We start from the raw sequence: 19577 nt of genomic DNA on the forward strand, positions 1-19577 counted from the left end.
GTTAACCTGCCTGTTAACTCCAGGTTAAGGGGACTGCATCTTCTGGCCTCTGTGGGCACTGGAGTCACAATCACTCCGCACTCCCCCTCCCCAAAAACAATTAAAACAAACCATCCCTTCTTGGCTGATTTAAATTTGATATAACCTAATACAAATGTCAACAAACTTTCTTATGGAGAAAGGAAAACCCTCCAAGAACAGCCAAGAAGACAAACAGCAGGAACCAGCCCTACTGCACATTTTAAGACACAAATAAAAGCTCTCTTAAGAAGAGAGTGGCAGTGGCATATGGAGAGAGCAGCGGACTGGCACTGAGAGCACAGAGAGAAGTCCAAATCCACATAAAAGTCACATGAAGGACACTAAACAAAAGTGCTCCAATGGATCCTGGAGCAGAAGGGCCTGTGTGGGACCACAGGTAACCTGCAGAGCAGTCTATGATGCTGTCCAGGTGGTATCGCAGACTGGGCAGTTTAAATAAAGTGGTGCCGCTAACCTGCTGACACTAGGAAAAGCTGGGAGAAGAACTTCTGAGTCCTCTGTACTATTTCGGAAACTTTGGTGTAAATCTAAAATCATTTCAAAATAAAATGCGAAAAAAAATTGGTGAAAAACAGCCTCAGATCAACCATAAGAAAACACATAAATCCTCATGAAGACAATCTGTAATGTAAGCAACCAGCTCTTTGCTCCAAGAATCAAAGCATAAATAATAAAACACAGACAAACTGTCAGGGGCCAGCGACCAGAGACCAGGCCAACAATCACAAAATAGAGCCTGGAACCTCAATAGGGCAAAGAACACAAGAGAAGCATGCAGTCTGAACAGTTATGGAATCCTTCTCTGCGGAGCCTTACATGTACCTTCCAACAGCTGTGTCAAGTCAGCTAAGCTGTCACCCCTCATCGGGGAAGCAGAACAAACAGTTTATCACAGTTCTACTTTTACAAAAATTCTGCAAACTTAGGTTGTTTAAAAAATGTTATAAGAAATGGAAACACTTCTTTTTGCCACATCCATTAAGGTAACGTAGTATCAGCAGGTCAACAGAAGCCAGGGTTTTTGTAGGCAGCACCTGGTAGAAACAGCTTACAACCTCACAATAACCTGAGTGTGGGGGTCATCACTCCTGATGTCAGGCTACTATTATGCACAGGAGAGCCCCCCAAGGGCCCAGGACAGGAAAGGCCTGCTGAGAATGCCAGCACATACCTACCTCGCCTGTGGTTTGTAGCTGCTGAGAATCTGATAGGCTCGCAGCAGATCCAGCTTGCCATGGCCTTGCTCAAACATGTTGACACCAGGAAGCCTCCGGGCTGATGCTATCAAGGCTTGCTTCACACTGGCAGGATTCACCAGCTCCCGCTTCTGTACTGTGCTGGGGGAGGAGAAGCAGTATTTGCTCACTTTTCTCTCAGTGTAGGATGAAAACCAAACTGTCTCCAACTGGCAAAAGGGTCAGCATGTGGCCTGCAGTCTGTCTATCTAGCAGGACTTCCTGATCGGGTGGAGCCATGAGATGAGAACACTGTGACCTCAATGGGTCCTTGTGGCAGGCCTGATCACGCAGTAAAGCTCCACATAACTTTTCTTAACAGTGACTTCATAGGCTCATGCCGATTTATACAAACCTCATAAATAATACAGTTCCTAATAATCTGAATAATCAGTCACACAGGTGGAAAATCATCAAAGAGGTGCAGGGTCCCCAGGAAGAGACACCTGCTGGCTGGGAGAGGGAAAGAAATACAGGCAGATATTGGAGAGGGGCCAATGCAGAGTGGGCAGGAGGTGCAGGATGAGGGGAGACCACTGCCTCCAGGGCCTGAAGCCACTGCGAGCATGCTGCCATTAGACTGCATCTCAACACACTAACACCCAGCCTTGATTGGCCAGCTTGGCTCACTCTAATTCTAAAATGTTCATGTTTTCACATCGATGAATCATACACAAATAGGTTCTCATGACTAAATTGTGAGAGCAGTTGCTAGGCAAAAATGGAAAACTTACTTCCCTACTTAGGCCCCTAAATACTAACTAATGGTGGAGGTTAATCAGAGAGCCAAGGCAGGATTTTTTTAAGAGGCAACAGTAAAAGGAGACAGTGGGAGCAGTTCCTCATAAGAGTGAGAACACTATTAGAAGTCAGGTCAATAGACTGCACTTCCTCTCTGGGTAGCACTGCCCACACTGCACAGGCTCCTGTAACCAGCTCAACTACCACAATGGCATCTGATGTGGAGAGCCGTAATGTGAAGGCTCTCTCCATGCTGAAACCACTTATGCTGAGAGCTGCTACTCTCACCTTCCCACTCACTTGGCAGGAGACTGATGACGGGCTCTACAGAGAAGTGGGAAGCCCAGCTTCCTGATAGTAACTATGTGACAGGAAAAAAAAAGACCAGTATTTTGCTTCCAGAATCCACAGTACTAGAAACAAGAGCCTGCACAGATCCCTTACTCAGAACACACAAAGTGTGAGTGAGCCAGGCATGTGCAGGTCTGCCTTCCGTCCTTTGTTGTCTCACAGGAGAGAGGGAAGCAGTTCCCAGAAGGCACACACTTCTGAGCAATGCAGACACTTTCAAGACCCTGGCTCTGACCTATAAAGGAAGGTCAGGCAAGAGACTGATTGCTCCCATCAACTTTATTAGTAACAAAATCTCTGCTTTAGAAACTAAAGATGCAATTAGCTTAATTATAAAATGAGCATAGAATGCAGATTTGAAATATGTAGAGGTGTGTGTGTGTGTGTGTGTGTGTGTGTGTGTGTGTGTGTGTGTGTGTGTGTGTGTGTGTTATCACAACATAGCATCTCAACAAAGACCTCAAGTAGAGAAGGAGAAAGCCTGATGTCAGGGGAAATGCAAGCGCATCAGAGACATAATTGAGAAAAGGGAACCTGCTTCAAGCCTGCTCTACCGTGTCTTAGAAGCTGCTCTGGTCTCTTCGCCTGCAGGAGGAAGGCTGAGGACTAAGCTCCACTCCAACTACACATGAGACTCCACACGACAGAATGTGTGGCACAGAGACACTTGTCAGTCATCAAAGAAACTGGCTGGCTGTCAGGACCTAAGAGGCTTCACGGCTCCTTAGCTAAGAGCATGGAAACAAAGCAGGAAGTGACGGTTAACGTGCTTCACAGCAGAAACCAGTTATTCTCTGTGTCCCATGGTGTAATGTTGCATGCTAAGTTTGCATACAACTCACTTAATAAGAAAAAATATGTATTGCTGAGGAAATGGAGGGTTCAGCAAGGAAATCTGCATGCTCTGTGTCCTCACTTGACACACACGTAAGAACAACTCCCCACCTAGCACACTATCTCCATCATGGAACCATGGAGAGCAACAGAGATGTGCCCCGCAGGGCTTTCTGGTTGACTTCTGCTTCCAGCTAGCACACAGAGGGAGCCCTGCCTCCTGTGGGAGATGAGGGAGCAGAGGCAGCGAAGGTCAGCTGTGCAATACTCACCTTACTAACAAGGTGACAGCCCCAGCGACGACGGGGGAAGCGACACTGGTCCCCGAGAGTGCCCGGCAGCCCCCTTTCACACCGGAACCCCGCACTCCAGCACCATACGTGACAATGTCAGGTTTCACACGACCATAGCCTCCTGGTAGTTCCTACAAACAACGGTAGCTTGGTTTCTCATCACATCTATAACCCTTAGCCATGGAGGGTTATGTGTGAATAAAACCAGACAGATTTAAACAGTCATCTGAGAAGATGCTGCTTTGAGCCTGAAATACACTGTAAACTAAAGACAAACTTTAATGGTAACACAAAAATATAACTGCTTTAGTATGCTTTATAATAGTAAAATAGCAAACTTATAAAAAGTAATTTTGCTAATAGCAAATAACTGCTCAGATCAGAAAGCAGTCACCGACTTGTCACAGAGAGAACCAGCATCCTACTCTATCTTCTGATAATCAAGAAATCTGTCATAGAATTAGGAAACTAAAACCAAAAAAATACTTGTATGTCTCTTCACAGATAAAAACAGAACATGGTTATGATTAGCTGTTTCAAAGGGTAAGGCACCACTGAGGACAGACATGACGGAACAGATATCACTCTCTTCAGAGCCCTAAAAAGTGGGCCCATATATACAAAAGGATTTTTTGTTTGTTTGTTTATTTTTTGTTTTTCGAGACAGGGTATCTCTGTGTAGCCTTGGCTGTCCTGGGCTCGCCTTGTTAGACCAGGCTGGCCTCGAACTCACAGCAATCCTCCTGCCTCTGCCTCCCGGGTGCTGGGATTAAAGGCGTGCGCCACCACCGCCCGGCACAAGAGGATTTTAAACTAACTCTCTCCCTGCATCTCCAGAGATTGTCTTGCTGGGTAGCCCAGGCTAGACTTGAACTTTTTTGTAATCTTTTTGTTCTAGGCTTCTTAGTGCTGGGACATGTGCTACCACCCTGGCCAAAAACTTAAATTATATTCTATGAGAAAAACTATACCTATTTGAAATAAAAATCATTGGCTGGCAATCAGTCATAAAGAGTGTAGAAGCATGGGCAAAGGGTGAAGACACGTTGGCCACAGTAGCACAGGTAACTCAGGGACATTTCTCAAAAGTACTAAAAAGAAGCCCTTGAGGAAGGCCAAGAACATGGCATCATGTACAGCTGGTGCAGGGAGCTACAGACTAATGCTAAGAGATGCTCTGTTTCTTGCTACCTGACAGTACAAAGGCATGCTGAGGAACACAGAGAACACAGTACAGCGCAGGCCTGATTCAGAGTAGAGTCTACCAGACCAGACCATGTATCAAGGCACTGAATGGGACAGCTCTTGAGATGGCATCTTATGTGTGAGGGACAGAGACCTAGCAGCTAATGGAGCACACACTGCACAACTGAGGCTGGCATGGAAGGTTATTCTATAGAGTGCTGCAGGGGCACACAAGACCTGTGTTCCCAGAAGCTGTCAATTTTTCTGGGCCTTCTTTAAATCTCCCAGTGGAGGCTGGAGAGATGGCTCAGCGGTTAAGAACACTTTCTGCTCTTCCAGAGGTCCTGAGTTCAATTCCCGGCAACCACATAGTGGCTCACAAACCATCTGTAATAAGATCTGGTGCCTTCTTCAGGCTTGCTGGCTCACATGCAGGCAGAATATTGTATACATAATAAATAAATCTTTAAAACAATAAATAAATAAATAAATCTCCCAGAGCTTAGCATGTAGTCAAATTCAAGCAAGGAGATAGGTCCTGACCTCAAAGAACACCAAGGACAGTGCTTCTCAGTCACCTTTTGATGATTAAAGGGCCCAAGCGTTGTTCTGAGGGAACCCAACTAAGGTAAAGAAAAGCGAAGTGATACACTCAAACCCCATGAAGTGCAATCATGAACATTCTGACTGGGACAATGAGTGCACTGGCTCTGTGGGCAGAACTGACTTCAGCTATTCTTACTGGGCTTTCTCTTTCACTTTGGGGCTGGCAAAGGACCCTGGGGTCCAGCACTTGCCAGCAGTGTTCTCCATGAAGCTAAATCACCAACTTCGAAATTTACTTCTTATGGCCAAAGATAAATCTAAGCTTGTACTGAGGAAAATTGCTGTCTTCCTCCCAGTTTGAACAACTGAGCTTGAGTCTACTTCACCTACTCACAAGCTTCAGAAGATGGTAAAAAGGCTGGAACCTGAAACTGCTCCTCAGAATCCACCCAGGATCTTAATGACAGCTCAACTCTGGGAACTAAGGTGGCTAACACCAACGGAGCCTGATCTCTTGTCCTCACAGGGGTGCACATACCCACAGCACTGACAAACAGGCTCTTAGACCAAGGGCTCCAGAGTCACATTAGGCTAGTACAGAAAAGCATACCCAGGTAGTCATTCCCCTGGAAGAAAAGCGGGCGACGTTATCTTCAAAGTCAATGCCACCCACTCCAATCACATCCATCTGGTCAGCAGGGTTATTCAGAGTGCTAGATTGAGACACACAAAAGAGAAAAAGAAAAGAAAAGACAAGGGAAGAAAAATAATTTAAAATGAATAATTCAAGCCAGGTCAAGCACTCCCAGAAAATCTAAGGCCATTTCCTAGGTTCATCTGTATGAGGGTACACAGCTGTGACAGGAGGCTGCTCCTTAGCGGTGTCCTGTAAAATGCCATGTTCCTGCACCTTCACGCTGCAGCCTCTTATCCGGAAGGCCATTTTGCTACCTTAGCACTCATGGATGAGTCTATTTTGATATTTTGAGGATGTCTTTTCTCTGGGTTCCAGGCCCCCCCCCCAATCTCTCCTGGTCATGGCCTTCCCCAGAGCACACTCACCTACACACTCTCACACCACTCTGGGGTCCATCTAAGAGCGTCAATTCTGTGTCTTTCACCAGAGCAAACATTACCTAAGGTGAGCCCAGCTCCATAGTGGAGTCCCTACAATTAAACTACTCCTTTATGCATGCCACTTCCTCAAGAGCGTGTGAGGACAGCTACCTGCACCCTGCAATCCTGAGACCTTAGATAACAGACACATGCCAGGACCTCAGGACACTAGATCTGCACAAAAAGCTATAGTGAAATGACTGACAAGCAGGTTTAGTCATAGCCAGGCATGGTAGTGCACACCTTTAATTCCAGTCCTCAAGCCTCTGTGAGTTCGAAGCCAGTAGCACAGGTGGGCACAGTTGCTTCTCCCGGGGCACAGGTGGGGACTAGACCCAAAGAGGATGTGCACATGTCAATGATAAACAAGGGCAAGCCAAAAGTTCCGGCAAAGAGCTGGCGAACTGCCATAGCACAAGCCAGTACCACATCTGTTTCTATACGGGTAGTTTTAGTGGAACATGGCCAAGCCTGTCCATTTTCCCATCTCCTGTAGCTGCTGTCACATCGCAAGGGCAGATGACCACAAAGTCTACACTACTTACACTAACATTTCAGAAAGTTTGTAGTCCCAGATAGTGTATCAAAGAGGAACAATGTGCATACGCCTAACATATTTGTCTACCAGAAAACTGCTGCAATGTTGGCCTGTACAGCAGAAACAGAGACTCAAGGAGAGAAGTGGCAGCAGCCAGTCAGGGCACTTCTCCTCGGTGGCCCCCGTGTGTCAGCATCACCTGCACCGCACCTGAAGAGCAGGCCCAGGACCCTGGGACAAGCAGTGAGCCAAGGCTCAAAAGGAAAGGTCCGTAGCCTGGACAGGCTCCATCATGCCTGTCTGGTCATGCCTGGTTCCACTCCTGTCCATGTTAACACAGCCCAGGTACGATAGCCTAAATGCAAGAAGAGGGTCCAAGAAACCAACAACCTGGGTAACTAAATTGAGTGGGGTTGTCAGAAATGGGAGATGTGGCACTAGGAAAAACACAAAAAAGGAACAAGAAAAGCTGACATCAGATGACTCAAGAGCTGGTGCTTCCTATAGAAGAGGCGCTTAGGGCAGTTCACGCCATTTACATTTATGACTCACAGCACAAGAGCCATGGACCCTCAAGTGGGACGGTGTGCACACCATGCCGCACCACCACTCAAACAGCAGCTTCACATTGTTGGCCTTGTCCTGTGCCCTGGTTGCTTTGCCCGCCTCCTCTCAGCAAGAGCTCCAAGGACATCTCGGCCAGATTCAGAGCGAAGGACAAGGGAATATGTGCACACAGCCAGTCTCCCCCTTACTGCACACAGCATGTAGAACACATTCCCTGCATCTTCTCTTTTCCGAGGTGACCTCATACTCTTGGTTCCAGTATTGAACTGCACCCGTCCTGAGTACTCTGGCTGAGAGTGACAAGCGTTCTATTGCAGAAGTGTGCCCAGAGATTGCTTATGAATGCCATCTGCAGATGGAACGCATCAACTATAGAGAGAAGTTAAGAGGCCAGGTTTTGTTTGTTGGGTATTTTTAAGAGTCCTGACTATGCTGGAACTCACTATGCAGACCAGGCTGGCCTCAAACTCACAGAGATGTGCCTGCCTGAGATTAAAGGTATAAACCATCATGCCCAACAGGGCCTGTTTTTCAGTGGGGAGCACTTCATGGCGACATTGCCGTAATTCTGACACCTTAACCCTGTCCCCTGCTGCTCTCCTCACTGACTTTGTATTCCTTTCAGGCACCAGATGTTTACACCTGCTCTTTTGGGATTGACAAACATATCTATTTGCCTCTTGACTACTCTGTTATGCACAGTGAGTCTCAAAAAATACTCAGAATTCACTTGTCCCTAACGAGACCCACTATCTTAATTACTATCTTGCTTTCTATGAAATAGGGTCTCATATAATCCAGGCTGAACTTGAACTCCTGATGCTTCCGCCTCCAAAACCTCCTGCCTCCAAAACCTCCCAAGTACTGGGATTACAGGTTTATGTCATCATAGCCAGCTTCCTGATTATCTTTTGTGTATGTGTGGAACGTATGTATATTTTAGCATGTGTGGGCATGTACATACTCGAGTGTATTGGTGGAGGTGAGAGGTCAACATTGAGTGTCTTCCTGAATTATTTTCTACCTTATTTTATGAGGCAGGATTTTTCCTGACCCAAAGCTCATCAACTGCTTAGACTAGCTGGCCAGCAAGCCCCAAGGATCTTCTGCTCTTCATTCCTACCCCTAGTGCTGGGGTCCTCGGTGCATTTAGTCACACCTGGCTCTTTATGTGGGTGCTCAGGGAATCCAAACTCATTTTCTCATGCTGGCTTGGCAAGCACTTTACCAAATGAGCCAGCTCCCAGACCCATTCTATTTTGGGGGTGAAGGCCTCTAAAATACAGCTAAGCTTTTTTAAATTAACATAAAAAAGACTGTTTTTTTTTCCATTTATAATTGTTTATTATAAATGACGATGAGGACTTGGGGGGTCATTATGCATTTTATTTTTTAAAATTAAAAACAGAATATCAAATTTAAGACAGATATAAATAAACAAGGACACACACAGAAACACTCACACAGGAGACACAACTTCAGTTACTTCAGGGGAAGAAGAATCCCTCACGTTACCCTGCTGAGGTGACTTACCCATAAAGAGGTCCATCATTGCCGATAGCAGAAACCATGATTACATTGTTAGCAGTTAATTCCCACACCTACAAAATAATTAAGCAATTAGTTGATGAATGCTGCTATCAAGAAGTCACTGTCCCTCAAACTGTGGAACTTCAGCAAGTATGCCCAAGAAAAAAGTCCCCTCCAAAGCAGTGCTAAGCCCAGTGGGATGGGCACATTGTGACAAGGGTTTGGAGGACAGTGCATGGTGCACTGGCCCAGCGGCCAGGCTCAGGAAAACAGAGTACAGATTTAAACAGAAAGGCATCAAGGCACCAGGGAGGCAGTAATGCTCCTTAAAATACCTGTTCCCAGGCACTCATATCATTAGCCATCTGTTTCATAAAGCTGTCATTGCCTCAGTGGAGATGATGCACAACTCAAGGTATAAAAGCACAGGAGCTGTCACCCAACACAGTGCCCTGCACAGTGACTTGACCAACCTTGTCAACAAAGGGATGATCCATGAAGTCGGGCCCGCCAATGCTAAGGTTTAGAACATCAATCTTCTTTAGGATGGCATAGTTGAAGGCATCCAAAAACCACGAAGTGTAAGATACCTGGTTAAATGGAAACAGTCCTCTGAGGGCCTCAGTGGAAATGTAAAGGGCTATGACAGAGCTGGTTTCTAAGGACAAGCACACTCTTCAAAGCATGGGGACAAATCCCAGGTAAAAACACTTTAGAATGTAAACATTACATCCACCAACTAAGTCCTGGAACTAGGCCCAAGAAAGAGGGCCGTGCTGTATGCTGTCTCTCCCCTACAGGGCAACAGGCAACTGTCTAGCTTACACCATGCCTTCTAGGACGAGCCTGAGCTGTGAAGGATCCTTATAAAAGAACCCGTCCTAAGACATCGCTGTCACAGCAAGCATGTCTACAGTTTAAGGTATCTAACATCCTTCATTCCTAAAAGACTGAAGGACAAACAGGAGCAACCACAGTCACCTCACAGATCCTAACACCAGCGTTCATCTGCTACTTTCCTTACGTTATGTTCATTAAATTGCTCTCTGGGATGCTTTTGTTGTTGGTTGGTTTGTTTTTATGTACAAGCTAAGCCAGGCATGGTGACTCACAACTGTAATCCCAGCACTTAAGAGGCTGCAGCAGGAAGACTGCCATGAGTCTTAGGTCAGCCTGGGTTATATAGTGAGTTCCAAACCAGTCTGGGCTACAGAGTAAGACCGTGTCTCAAAAGCAAAACCAAAAACCAACAACAAAAACACAAAATCATGTTCAGAGTGGGCAGAGGAGTATATATAGTAAGGAGGTGATTTTAAAGGCTTTTAAAAGTTAAACTGCATGCTGACATGTAAAAGAAATTCTAAGAGGCAACATAAGAAGCTCAGAACACTACCTCAAAGAGGTGGGAGGAGTGAGCTGAAAGCCACCAAAAAGAGCAGGTGTCATCGCTGTGCTGCCTTTCGATGTGCTGGAGAGATGGTTCAGTGTTGTGACCACTAGTGTTAATTGTCAATCTGAAGACACTAGAACCAACTCGGAGATGGGCCTCTGGTCATGCCTGAGGGAGTTATCTTCGTTATATTACTTCACACAGGAAGACCCATTTTATTGGGTCATCCGGGGAAAGAGAACAGAACATTGGTTTGCACTCACTACTTTTCTGCTTTGTGACTGTGGATCCTTCTGACCAGTTCCCTCAAGGTCCTACCACCACTTCCAGTCCGTGATGAGCAAAACTTTGAACTGTGAGCCAGAATCAGCCTTTCTCCATTAAGTTGCTTTTGACAGAGTATTCTGTCACAGCAACAGGAAAAAAATTAAGTGAGTCAAGAGCTTGCTATGCAAACATGAATCCGGTGCACACATTAAAATCTGGACTCTCATAGCTTTTTGCTAGCCAGACTAGCCTAATGAGCAAGCTCCAGGTCCCGGTTGTTTCAACACAGGCCTTCATGTTTAGACTGGACCCTAACCCTGAATTAGGCCAGGCCACGGTGCAGCGCTCTTTGGAGCAGAGTTAAACAATCCACACGGAGACTTGACAGCTCTCAATTTATAGTACCAAACTGCCTTGTACGCTACCCTGAACTAAATCACATGATGTGAAACTTATTGCCAGCCTGACAATTTCTTTGTTCTTGGGATATGCTTATTAGGGAAGTGCTTGGAAAGCTGCTCTCTAAAGAGGCTCCTCTGGCCTCCCCACAACCTGTAGTAGTGAGCTCCTCGTTTTCCCATATGTCTTAGTCTCACTCTTTTTTGTTTTGTTTTGTTTTTCGGACAGGGTTTCTCTGTGTAGCCTTGGCTGTCCTGGACTCATTTGTAGACCAGGCTGGCCTCGAACTCACAGTGATCTGCCTGCCTCTGCCTCCCGAGTGCTGGGATTAAAGGCATGCGCCACCATGCCCGGCTTTAGTGTCACTCTTAATGATGCTGTTCTCCAGGCCTTAAAGGGTAGCTTCTCTTTCCAGGGTCGTATAGTGCTTAGCTCTCCACAATCTGTATTATTTCTGTCTAATGTTTTCTCTCCCACCATAAGGTCTTTTCTCCTAATAAGCAGCATTTTATGAAGGGATTGTGTGTCAGCTCCTTCCTGAACCTGCTGCTGCTGCTCTTCTCTTTCTCTATGAGAGAGCCTGTCTCAAAAACAAGGTGAAGTTGGGTATGGCACTGCACACCTTTAATTCCAGCACTCAGGATGCTGGGACAGGAGGATCTCTATGAGCTCATAAGTTTGAGGCCAGCCTGGTCTACATAATAAGCTCCAGGCCAGACAAGGAAAAAAGTGAGACCCTGTCTTAAAAGCAAACAAGCAAACCAACAACAAAAGCAGTAAGGTGGATGGTGTTCAGGCTGTCATATGGCCTCTACACATAAATGAGTACCATGAATTAAACACACACACATTCATATTCTCCTATTTATTCATTCTTATTCTCTCTCTCTCTCTCTCACTCTCTCTCTCCCTCCCTCCCTCTCCAAACTCTCCCTTTTCTGTTTCTAGATGAAACAAGGGAACAAAGTCATAAACCTTAGGTGCTAAGATACAGAGGTCAGTAATATAGACCCCATTCTCCAGCAGTGAGGACTGAGCTGGGAGGCAAATATGCCATGAACTTGCCATTACTTTATCATGGAAGACCTGGACAATGGGCCAGAGAGCTCAGGCCAGCCTGTGAAGGACAAACTGATCAAGGAATCACCATGGCTTTGGAGAAAGGTCTTCAGGACAGGGGAAAGCTGATGAATACAGTGCTGGGGGAAGGACACAGAAAGCAGGACAGTGAGACACACGTTACAGTAACGAAGATTTGTTACAGCAGCATGCCATCTGCAGTGGCTGTGCAATGGCTTTTTACTTCATACCTCAGCTCTGACCACTCACATGTCTCAAGGCCCCTCAAGGCCCCTCAAACACCTACCTGATTGTTGGTAAAGACCCTGAAGATGTGCAGTTCTGCATCTGGGGCAAATCCCTGGCACTCCCGCATGCTGGCAATTACACCTGCAACAAACGTGCCATGGCCCAGGCCTGAGCCACAGAAAAAAAAAAGTCTCATGAGACAGCTGAGGATGCACAACAAGGGGGAGCACTCAAAACCACTGACCATACCCACCTGGTCTTGGAAACACAGCAGCAGCCTCTGCTGAGTCTGCACCCCAAACTCTAAACATCCTTGGTCTTACTTACTTACTTCCTCCCCCTTGTGGGCAACCCGACAAATAACCTTTCTCAGCGCGTACTTCCTCCTCCCCCAGCCTCTACTTCCCCACATCATCTGAGAGCTTCAGCAAAGCTTCTGAGTACCTGGGCTTGTCTGTGCATTAGAGGCCAGCTCACAAGCATTGGCCTCCAGACTGATAGCCTTGCCCTCATGCCCTCATCTGACTGGGACCTACCATCATCCAGGGTCCGCTCATTGGTCCAGTTGGTTCTTTCCTTCACATTCTTGAAGTGCGGATGCTTCTCACTGAGCCCAGTATCAAAGACCGCAACCCTGACATTAGCACCTTACCCCCAAAAAAGAAAATAACAATCACATTGGGAGAATTACTCTTTGATTCCTACCCATAAAACACCATTCCTCTGAGGGAGCCACAGAAACAGGAAACCAAGGACAGGTCCTTGGGGTAGAACACAGCCCACAGAAACTCATACACCAGTGAAGACAGAACTCTTCTGCCTCATACGCAAAAACAAAGGGATTCTTACTAGTTCTGAGTTTCCTGAAACAAGTGGTCAGCTAGGGGGAAGATCACTCAGTCACTCCACAAAACCAAGTGAGTAAGTCTAATGGTCATGGGACTGTCCAAACCCAGGTGTCCATCTTTCAATGATATGACCTTCCTAGAAAAATGCAGCTTTGCAGGTGTGGCCGTGATGTGGCACTGCAGTGTGAGCTGCGAGACCTGCTGTTTTGTGTAGTGTTGACAGCAAAGTAATGGTCAAACCCAATGCCCTGCATTCCGTTCCCAGGTCCCAGAGAGTTGGAGAGAAGAGCGCACACACACACATACACACAAAATGTTTACATGTATAAATAAAAGCCACAGAAGCAGATGCTAGAATTAAGAGGCAGATGCCAGTAGAGTTAACTGTACCCAGCTCCATACACGGTGAAAAGGACAGACGTACATTGTGGCAGAGCTGTGGTGGGCAACCCAATGGATGGCGTCCCTGAATGCTGTCTAAACTCCCAGCCTGCAGCACACACCTGTGTATCCCATCTGCCACAGCACATCTGCCTGCAACGTCTGGGCAACCTGGCGAGGAATGGCTCTCAGCAATCGTCGACTTGAATGTCTTCCTGTTGCATGCCAGAATCCAGAACCCAAGGAAAGACTGGCTCTTCTCAGGGGACGAGATGACTGCCACTTCTGGCTCCACCGGGTTTCATTACAGGGCACAATGGGTTCAGCTAGAGTCAAGGAAGAGCATGGTCAGAGACCAAGAGGAAAAGTGCACACAGTGCTGTAAGGCAAGGCCACTTCCTGCAAGCAGCAAGGTCACCTTGAAGTCATGTTTCAGGATTTTCCTCAAGGCAATCACAACTATGAGACCATATTTACTTGCTATATTATTCCCAAATGATTCTTAAAATGTTGTAGACAAGGGAAGGCAGAGAAAGATTTACAGTAACTTTTGCAGAAGCCCTGCTGGCTGGGGGCCATGGTCATGCACATCTGTAACCCAGCCTGAACAAGGCCGAAACAGAGGACTACAAGTTTAAAGCCAGCCTAGGCTATCCCACAAAGCCCTGTGACACCAAAACACTAAAGCCAAAAACCACCCCCACCAGTGTCCTGCCCTCAAGAAGCCAGAAGAAAGGGAAGTGGCCTGGAGCTGCCCACTGGATTATTAGCAGCTTTTACAGTGCTACACCCTGGACAGAAAAGAGATGTCTTGCCTGACTGAACACCTCTGGCCAAACTTCAGCAGGATTTTAAACTAGGTAGGTACTGCCTCAAACTCAGTAATTTCCTTACTTTCCAATTTTCTCTTTAAAAAACAAAAACAAAAAAAAACTAAAGGAACCAGGAGGGCAAGGAGGAGGGTCAGAGGTGATAGAATACTCTGTACCTAGCCTGTGTGCTTTTGTCAAGATCTATCAAACTGTACATTTAAATGATGAATTTTAATAGCTGAAAAATCCATTCATTAAAAATTAAATAAAAGAGTGCTGGGCGGTGGTGGCACACACCTTTAATCTCAGCACTTGGGAGGTAGAAGCAGGCAAATCTCTGTGTTCAAGGCCAGCCTGGTCTACAGAGTGAGCTCCTGGACAACCAGGTCTATATAGAGAAATCCTGTATTAAAAAACAAAAACAAAAACAAAATAAATGAATAAATAAAATAAAATAAATATTATGAATTTTCATTTTACCTTTCAAAGTCTGTTATAATGGCAAACAAATCTTATCTTTAAAACCTTATTTCACTTATTAGTGTGGGGGAGCACATACAACTTTATGTCATTAGTTCTCTCCTTCCAACATCCCCAGAGACTGAACTCAGATTGGAGACTTACACGCAAGCAACTTCACCCATGAGCCACCTTGCTAGCACTCAAATCATTTTAAGAATAAGCCTGCACTCCTACAGTACAGGCTCTAAAGCAAATGACTCACATTCTCAAGACTTCAAGACCAACACATTAAAACATGGGACCTGGAAAAGACAGACTGTCAACCCTAAGGAGCAGCTGATAACCCAACTCAAATCTATCTGCACTGAGTTTCCTGGGTGACTCTAGCCTCTAAGTCAACAGCAGGGACAGCCCCAGAGACAATGAGTAAAAACACGTAGATGATGTACGTAGTCTGCTCTGCTTGACCTAGAACAGAACAGAGCACTTAAAGAAAATCAGAGAGAGGCACAGAGTGTCATATGAACAACTGCTGAGAAAACTGGGAATATTAGCTTGGACCAAAGGAACTGGTAAAAAGAACAGCAAGACATCTGCAGACAACAGAGATGATGTCCTGGCTAGAGTCACTAATGATGAAACACCATGACCAAAGCACCTTGAGGAAGAGAGGGGTTATTTCTGTTCACAATTCCAGGCAACAATCCATCACCAAGAGAAGACAGGACAGGAACTCAAACAGGACAGGATCCTGGAGGAGGAGCTGATGCTGAGGCCATGGAGGGAGGGGTGCTGCAGTTTACTGGCTTGCTCACTAACGCTTGCTGTGCTTTCTTATAGAACCCAGGACCACCAGCCCACTCACAATGGGCTGAACCCTCTCCCATCAATCACTAATTAAGAAAATGCCCCACAGGCTTGCCTATAGCCGGTTCTTATGGAGGCATTTTCTCAAATGAAGTTTCCTCCTCTCAGATGACTTTAGCTTATATCAAGTTGATGTAAACAAGCCAGCACAGGTGGACATCTTCATGATGTTATTAAACATCTCTTACAGAAAAGATGTTAGCTTTGTCTTAGGGCCAGTGGGACAAAACTCAGTGGGATCCAAGGATCCAAAGCAAGACAGCCCAACACCAAGCAAAACGAGCTCAACTGCTGTGTCACACACTGTGAGCAAGCTGCTAAGGACTGCACTCTGGCACTGTGTCGCTTCATCCTCTGAGAACCAGTGGGTCAATACTTCTATGTTAGGGGAGAAAAGAGAAACTTAGAGTGAAAAGGGGCTTCCTGCTCAAGACTACAGCTAGCCACAGGAAGAACGGGCATGTGGGGAGGGAGCTTTCCTTGGGAGTGTCAGGGGTAGTATGTGACAATGCAGTACAGACCCCATAGAAAGAAACCCCATCAATCTAGGCTTAGTGGCTAGGATCAGGCAACTGTAAGTCTCCAAAAAAACATCCTTGAGCTCTAGAGGTCAGTAAATTGTTAAAGCTAGCAGTGTGCTAACCTGGTTTGACAAACAGAAAAAAAAATGTTCCCCAGGTAGCATCAGGTCCTCTACATTACAGAAAGCACTGCATCAAGTTTGTAGTTTGTTACTTAAGGATAGATTCTACCTTCAAAGGCCCAACTGGAGGCAATACTAGGCCAAGAAATTGAGAGCCAGACTCCATTGGCCATACTCAGTGTCAATGCCCACAGAGTAACAGCCACCTCTGGTCAGAAACAAAACAAAGTCCAGGAAAAAGCTATGTTATAAAAGGGCTGTAAAAATAAAAACCTGTGCTCAGAGGCAAGGCACATAGAAAGGTGGAGTGGCATACCTCTATAATGCCAGCATTTGTAAGGCTCAGGAAAAAAAACTGTCTCAGTTCTAAGCCTGGGTTATAGAACAGAACTGACTTTTCTTTTTTCTTTTTAAAAAGACTTTCCACTCTACACATACAGGGCTGGTAGACTCAAAGTCAAGAGTCCCAGGTGAACACAGACAGATACAGGTCACGACCATTGTCCATTACAGACGCTCAGAGTTCCTTCCAAGACAGCATGAAGCTGCTTTTCTCAAGAAAATGCTGCCCACTGGCCATGGCAGTGCGTGCCTGCAATCACAGCACTTGGGAGGTGGAGGTAAAAGTACGTGGAAGGCAGGAGTTCAAGGCCAGCCAGTCTTAGCTTCATAGTGAATCTGAAGCCGGAGCTACAGGAAACCCTGTCTCAGAAAACAAAACAAAGTAATTGCCTGTAAGGACAACATTCCCTCCTGGAGAATTGTGAAAAAGGACACAGGTGTCCCCAAATCACTCTTGGTGTCTCTGTGGTGAAAGCTGAGCAGGGGCGCAGCCTGTTCCCCCCATACTCACATTCAACAAACTTCAGGGAACGGAAGACTTTCCGCTGGGGTGTCACTCGCTTAATGTTTGGGTGATCTTCAAGTGTGAGCAGCCCAGCCTTCTGCTTTTCTTTTATCTGAATCACCTCAAAATCACTAGGGTAGTCACTGGATGGGTTGTTCCGAGGTATTATTCTCCAGTTGTCCACTTCACTGCTTTTCAGAGCACTTGAAATAAATGAGTTTCTAGCTTTGGCTGTGAAGTATCCGTTGAAAGCCACAATATATTCTGCAATCAAAGGTCACAGCAGAAGTAAGTACTCACATACATAACAGAGTACACCTAATCTGAACCTTCGTAGGCAAAAGAACAATGTACCTTAAAGCCCATAGCAAAATAATAGCAAGAAGAAAAGTGAGTGTAAAATGCCAGTTCTTGGTAAAGCTGAATCCTATGAATCTCAAGCACATAAACAGTTCAGAACCAGACACCTGTGCGTTTTTGTTTTTTAAGTAAGTGGGTCTGATGAGACAGCTCAGTAGTTAAGAGCAGGGACCTCCCTTGCAGCACTCACCAGGCAGCTCACAGCACCTGCACCTCCAGCTCCACGGAAACCTATGCCTCTAGCCTCCGCAGGCATTTGCACACACATGCACATATCTGTACACACATATAATCAAAATACATTTTAAGATATATAAGCCAGGGGCTTGGGGAGAGGGCTCAGGCGTTCTGAATGCATAACGTTCTTGGAGAAGACCCTGGCTTCAGTTCCCAGGACACACATAGTGCTCCACAACCCCCAGTTCCAAAGGAGACAAAACTCACTCTGGCCTCCACAAGTGCCAAGCACTCATGTGACTCGCATGAGTGGCAAAACATGCAGGCAAAACATTCATACACACAAAACATTTGCAAATTGGAAAAAATAAAGTAAAATCAAATAAGACCTCCCTATCTACTGAAATTTGACTATAGTACTAAAATATAGTTTTCCAACAGGGAAAGGAGTTCAGAGAATGTACAGCTGTTTGTTCTTCAGAAGGTGAAGACAAAGCTCAGCAGCAAGTCACAGACTTCTGGCTGGCCCTTCTGACTGAGTCTTGCTTGACTGCTGTAGTGTCAGCCTAGAGCATGCATCTGCACCCTCCCAGCTACAATGGTGCAGCCAGTCCTACTCCATAGGGAAAACACTTTAAGCAAAGGTTAATACCTATGTGGCGTGCACTCATTCCATTTGAAATTTACCACAGAAGTGGAATGGAAGCTAACATTTATATTAAGTGTGAAAACAGTAAGATGAGAAGACCCAACTCTGAAGACAATTCATTACCATATTCTACCACAGTTGAGGAGAATTCCACCTTCAACGTCAGATGGGAACAGCTAGGGCACGGGACCTTTTCAAAAGCTTTCTTCCCCAGCCTGTCACCCAGATGCTTCTTCCCACAGAGCAAAGCCACCAGCAGAAAAAGCCAGATGTTGACGAGCTTCATGGTCCTAAGTGAATATGGTCACAGAATTGCATAAATTCAAATCGCACTAGGTTCTTCCTTGATCAGAAGTGAATTTCTGTTTTGGCTAAAAGCTGCAACCTTACTGATTGGCCATCCTACAGACTTGTCCAACAAAAGGAAAACCTCAGTCCCATGGTCACCCACGGCTTGGCCCAAAAAGAGGCTTTCATTTCTTTCTCCGCTTCTTCTCCATTTTGGGCATAGGCTTTTCTCATTAGGGCTGAGTCCACTGAGTCCTAAACTCCATTTGCACCACAGACCCAAATCCAGCGGGGACGCCCAAGCAACCACTCTGTGAGCCGATCTGAAACACAAACAGCACACAGAGACATCAGTAGCATTCTGACCAAGCCAGACATGACAGTTACAGCTGCAATTTTAACAGAAGGGTCACACATCCCACTTACAAAACAGATAAATGTGAATGCAGCAAGAAGTCCCCATTGTTTTGTTTAGATTTACTTAGTCCTCACTGCTTTCATGGAAACCTAAGAAGTAAAGGGAAAAATCAGTGAGAAAGTGAAGAGACTGAGACCCCAGCCTATAGAGGAGCATCAACAGGCCAGGCCCCATCCCTGATGCTACAAGGGAGAGGAAGTTCTATCTGTTGTGTCCCTCCCTTTACTTCTTCCTCAGACTGTGTTTCCTGTCATCAGCAGCTCTCCATAGCCCAGGGTATGTTGCCAATCAGCATCTAATTTTTCAGTCAAAAGTGTAGTCTATAGGTTCTTACTTTCTGTTGTAAATTATACCTAAGTGCAAAGTATTTTCTAGCCAAGTCATTTTAATAGGTTCTTTAAGAGACACCGGATAAAAATACTTATATTTTAAAATACTTTCTGCCATTTTATAGAAATGACACAGATGTTTTTTGCAGCCATT

At 45.7% G+C, this 19577-nt stretch overlaps 1 protein-coding gene across 1 annotated transcript in view; it reads right to left on the minus strand.

Moving 5' to 3' along the window:
• Mbtps1 (membrane bound transcription factor peptidase, site 1) overlaps positions 1 to 19217 on the minus strand; it is a 41923-nt gene extending 22706 nt beyond the window's left edge. The window contains exons 1-12 of the mRNA XM_051169203.1: positions 19103 to 19217; positions 18779 to 18999; positions 18512 to 18678; positions 17209 to 17466; positions 13694 to 13897; positions 12879 to 12989; positions 12401 to 12510; positions 9452 to 9568; positions 8982 to 9049; positions 5838 to 5940; positions 3476 to 3627; positions 1218 to 1379 (exon numbers count right to left, since the gene is read on the minus strand). Of these exons, the coding sequence (XP_051025160.1) occupies positions 1218 to 1379; positions 3476 to 3627; positions 5838 to 5940; positions 8982 to 9049; positions 9452 to 9568; positions 12401 to 12510; positions 12879 to 12989; positions 13694 to 13897; positions 17209 to 17466; positions 18512 to 18678; positions 18779 to 18789 (1463 nt within the window). The 5' untranslated portion in view covers positions 18790 to 18999; positions 19103 to 19217. The remainder of the gene's footprint in view (positions 1 to 1217; positions 1380 to 3475; positions 3628 to 5837; positions 5941 to 8981; positions 9050 to 9451; positions 9569 to 12400; positions 12511 to 12878; positions 12990 to 13693; positions 13898 to 17208; positions 17467 to 18511; positions 18679 to 18778; positions 19000 to 19102) is intronic.
• Positions 19218 to 19577: the final 360 nt, after the last annotated feature.

Source organism: Acomys russatus, chromosome 26, assembly GCF_903995435.1.
Source record: "Acomys russatus chromosome 26, mAcoRus1.1, whole genome shotgun sequence".
Taxonomy (NCBI): domain Eukaryota; kingdom Metazoa; phylum Chordata; class Mammalia; order Rodentia; family Muridae; genus Acomys; species Acomys russatus.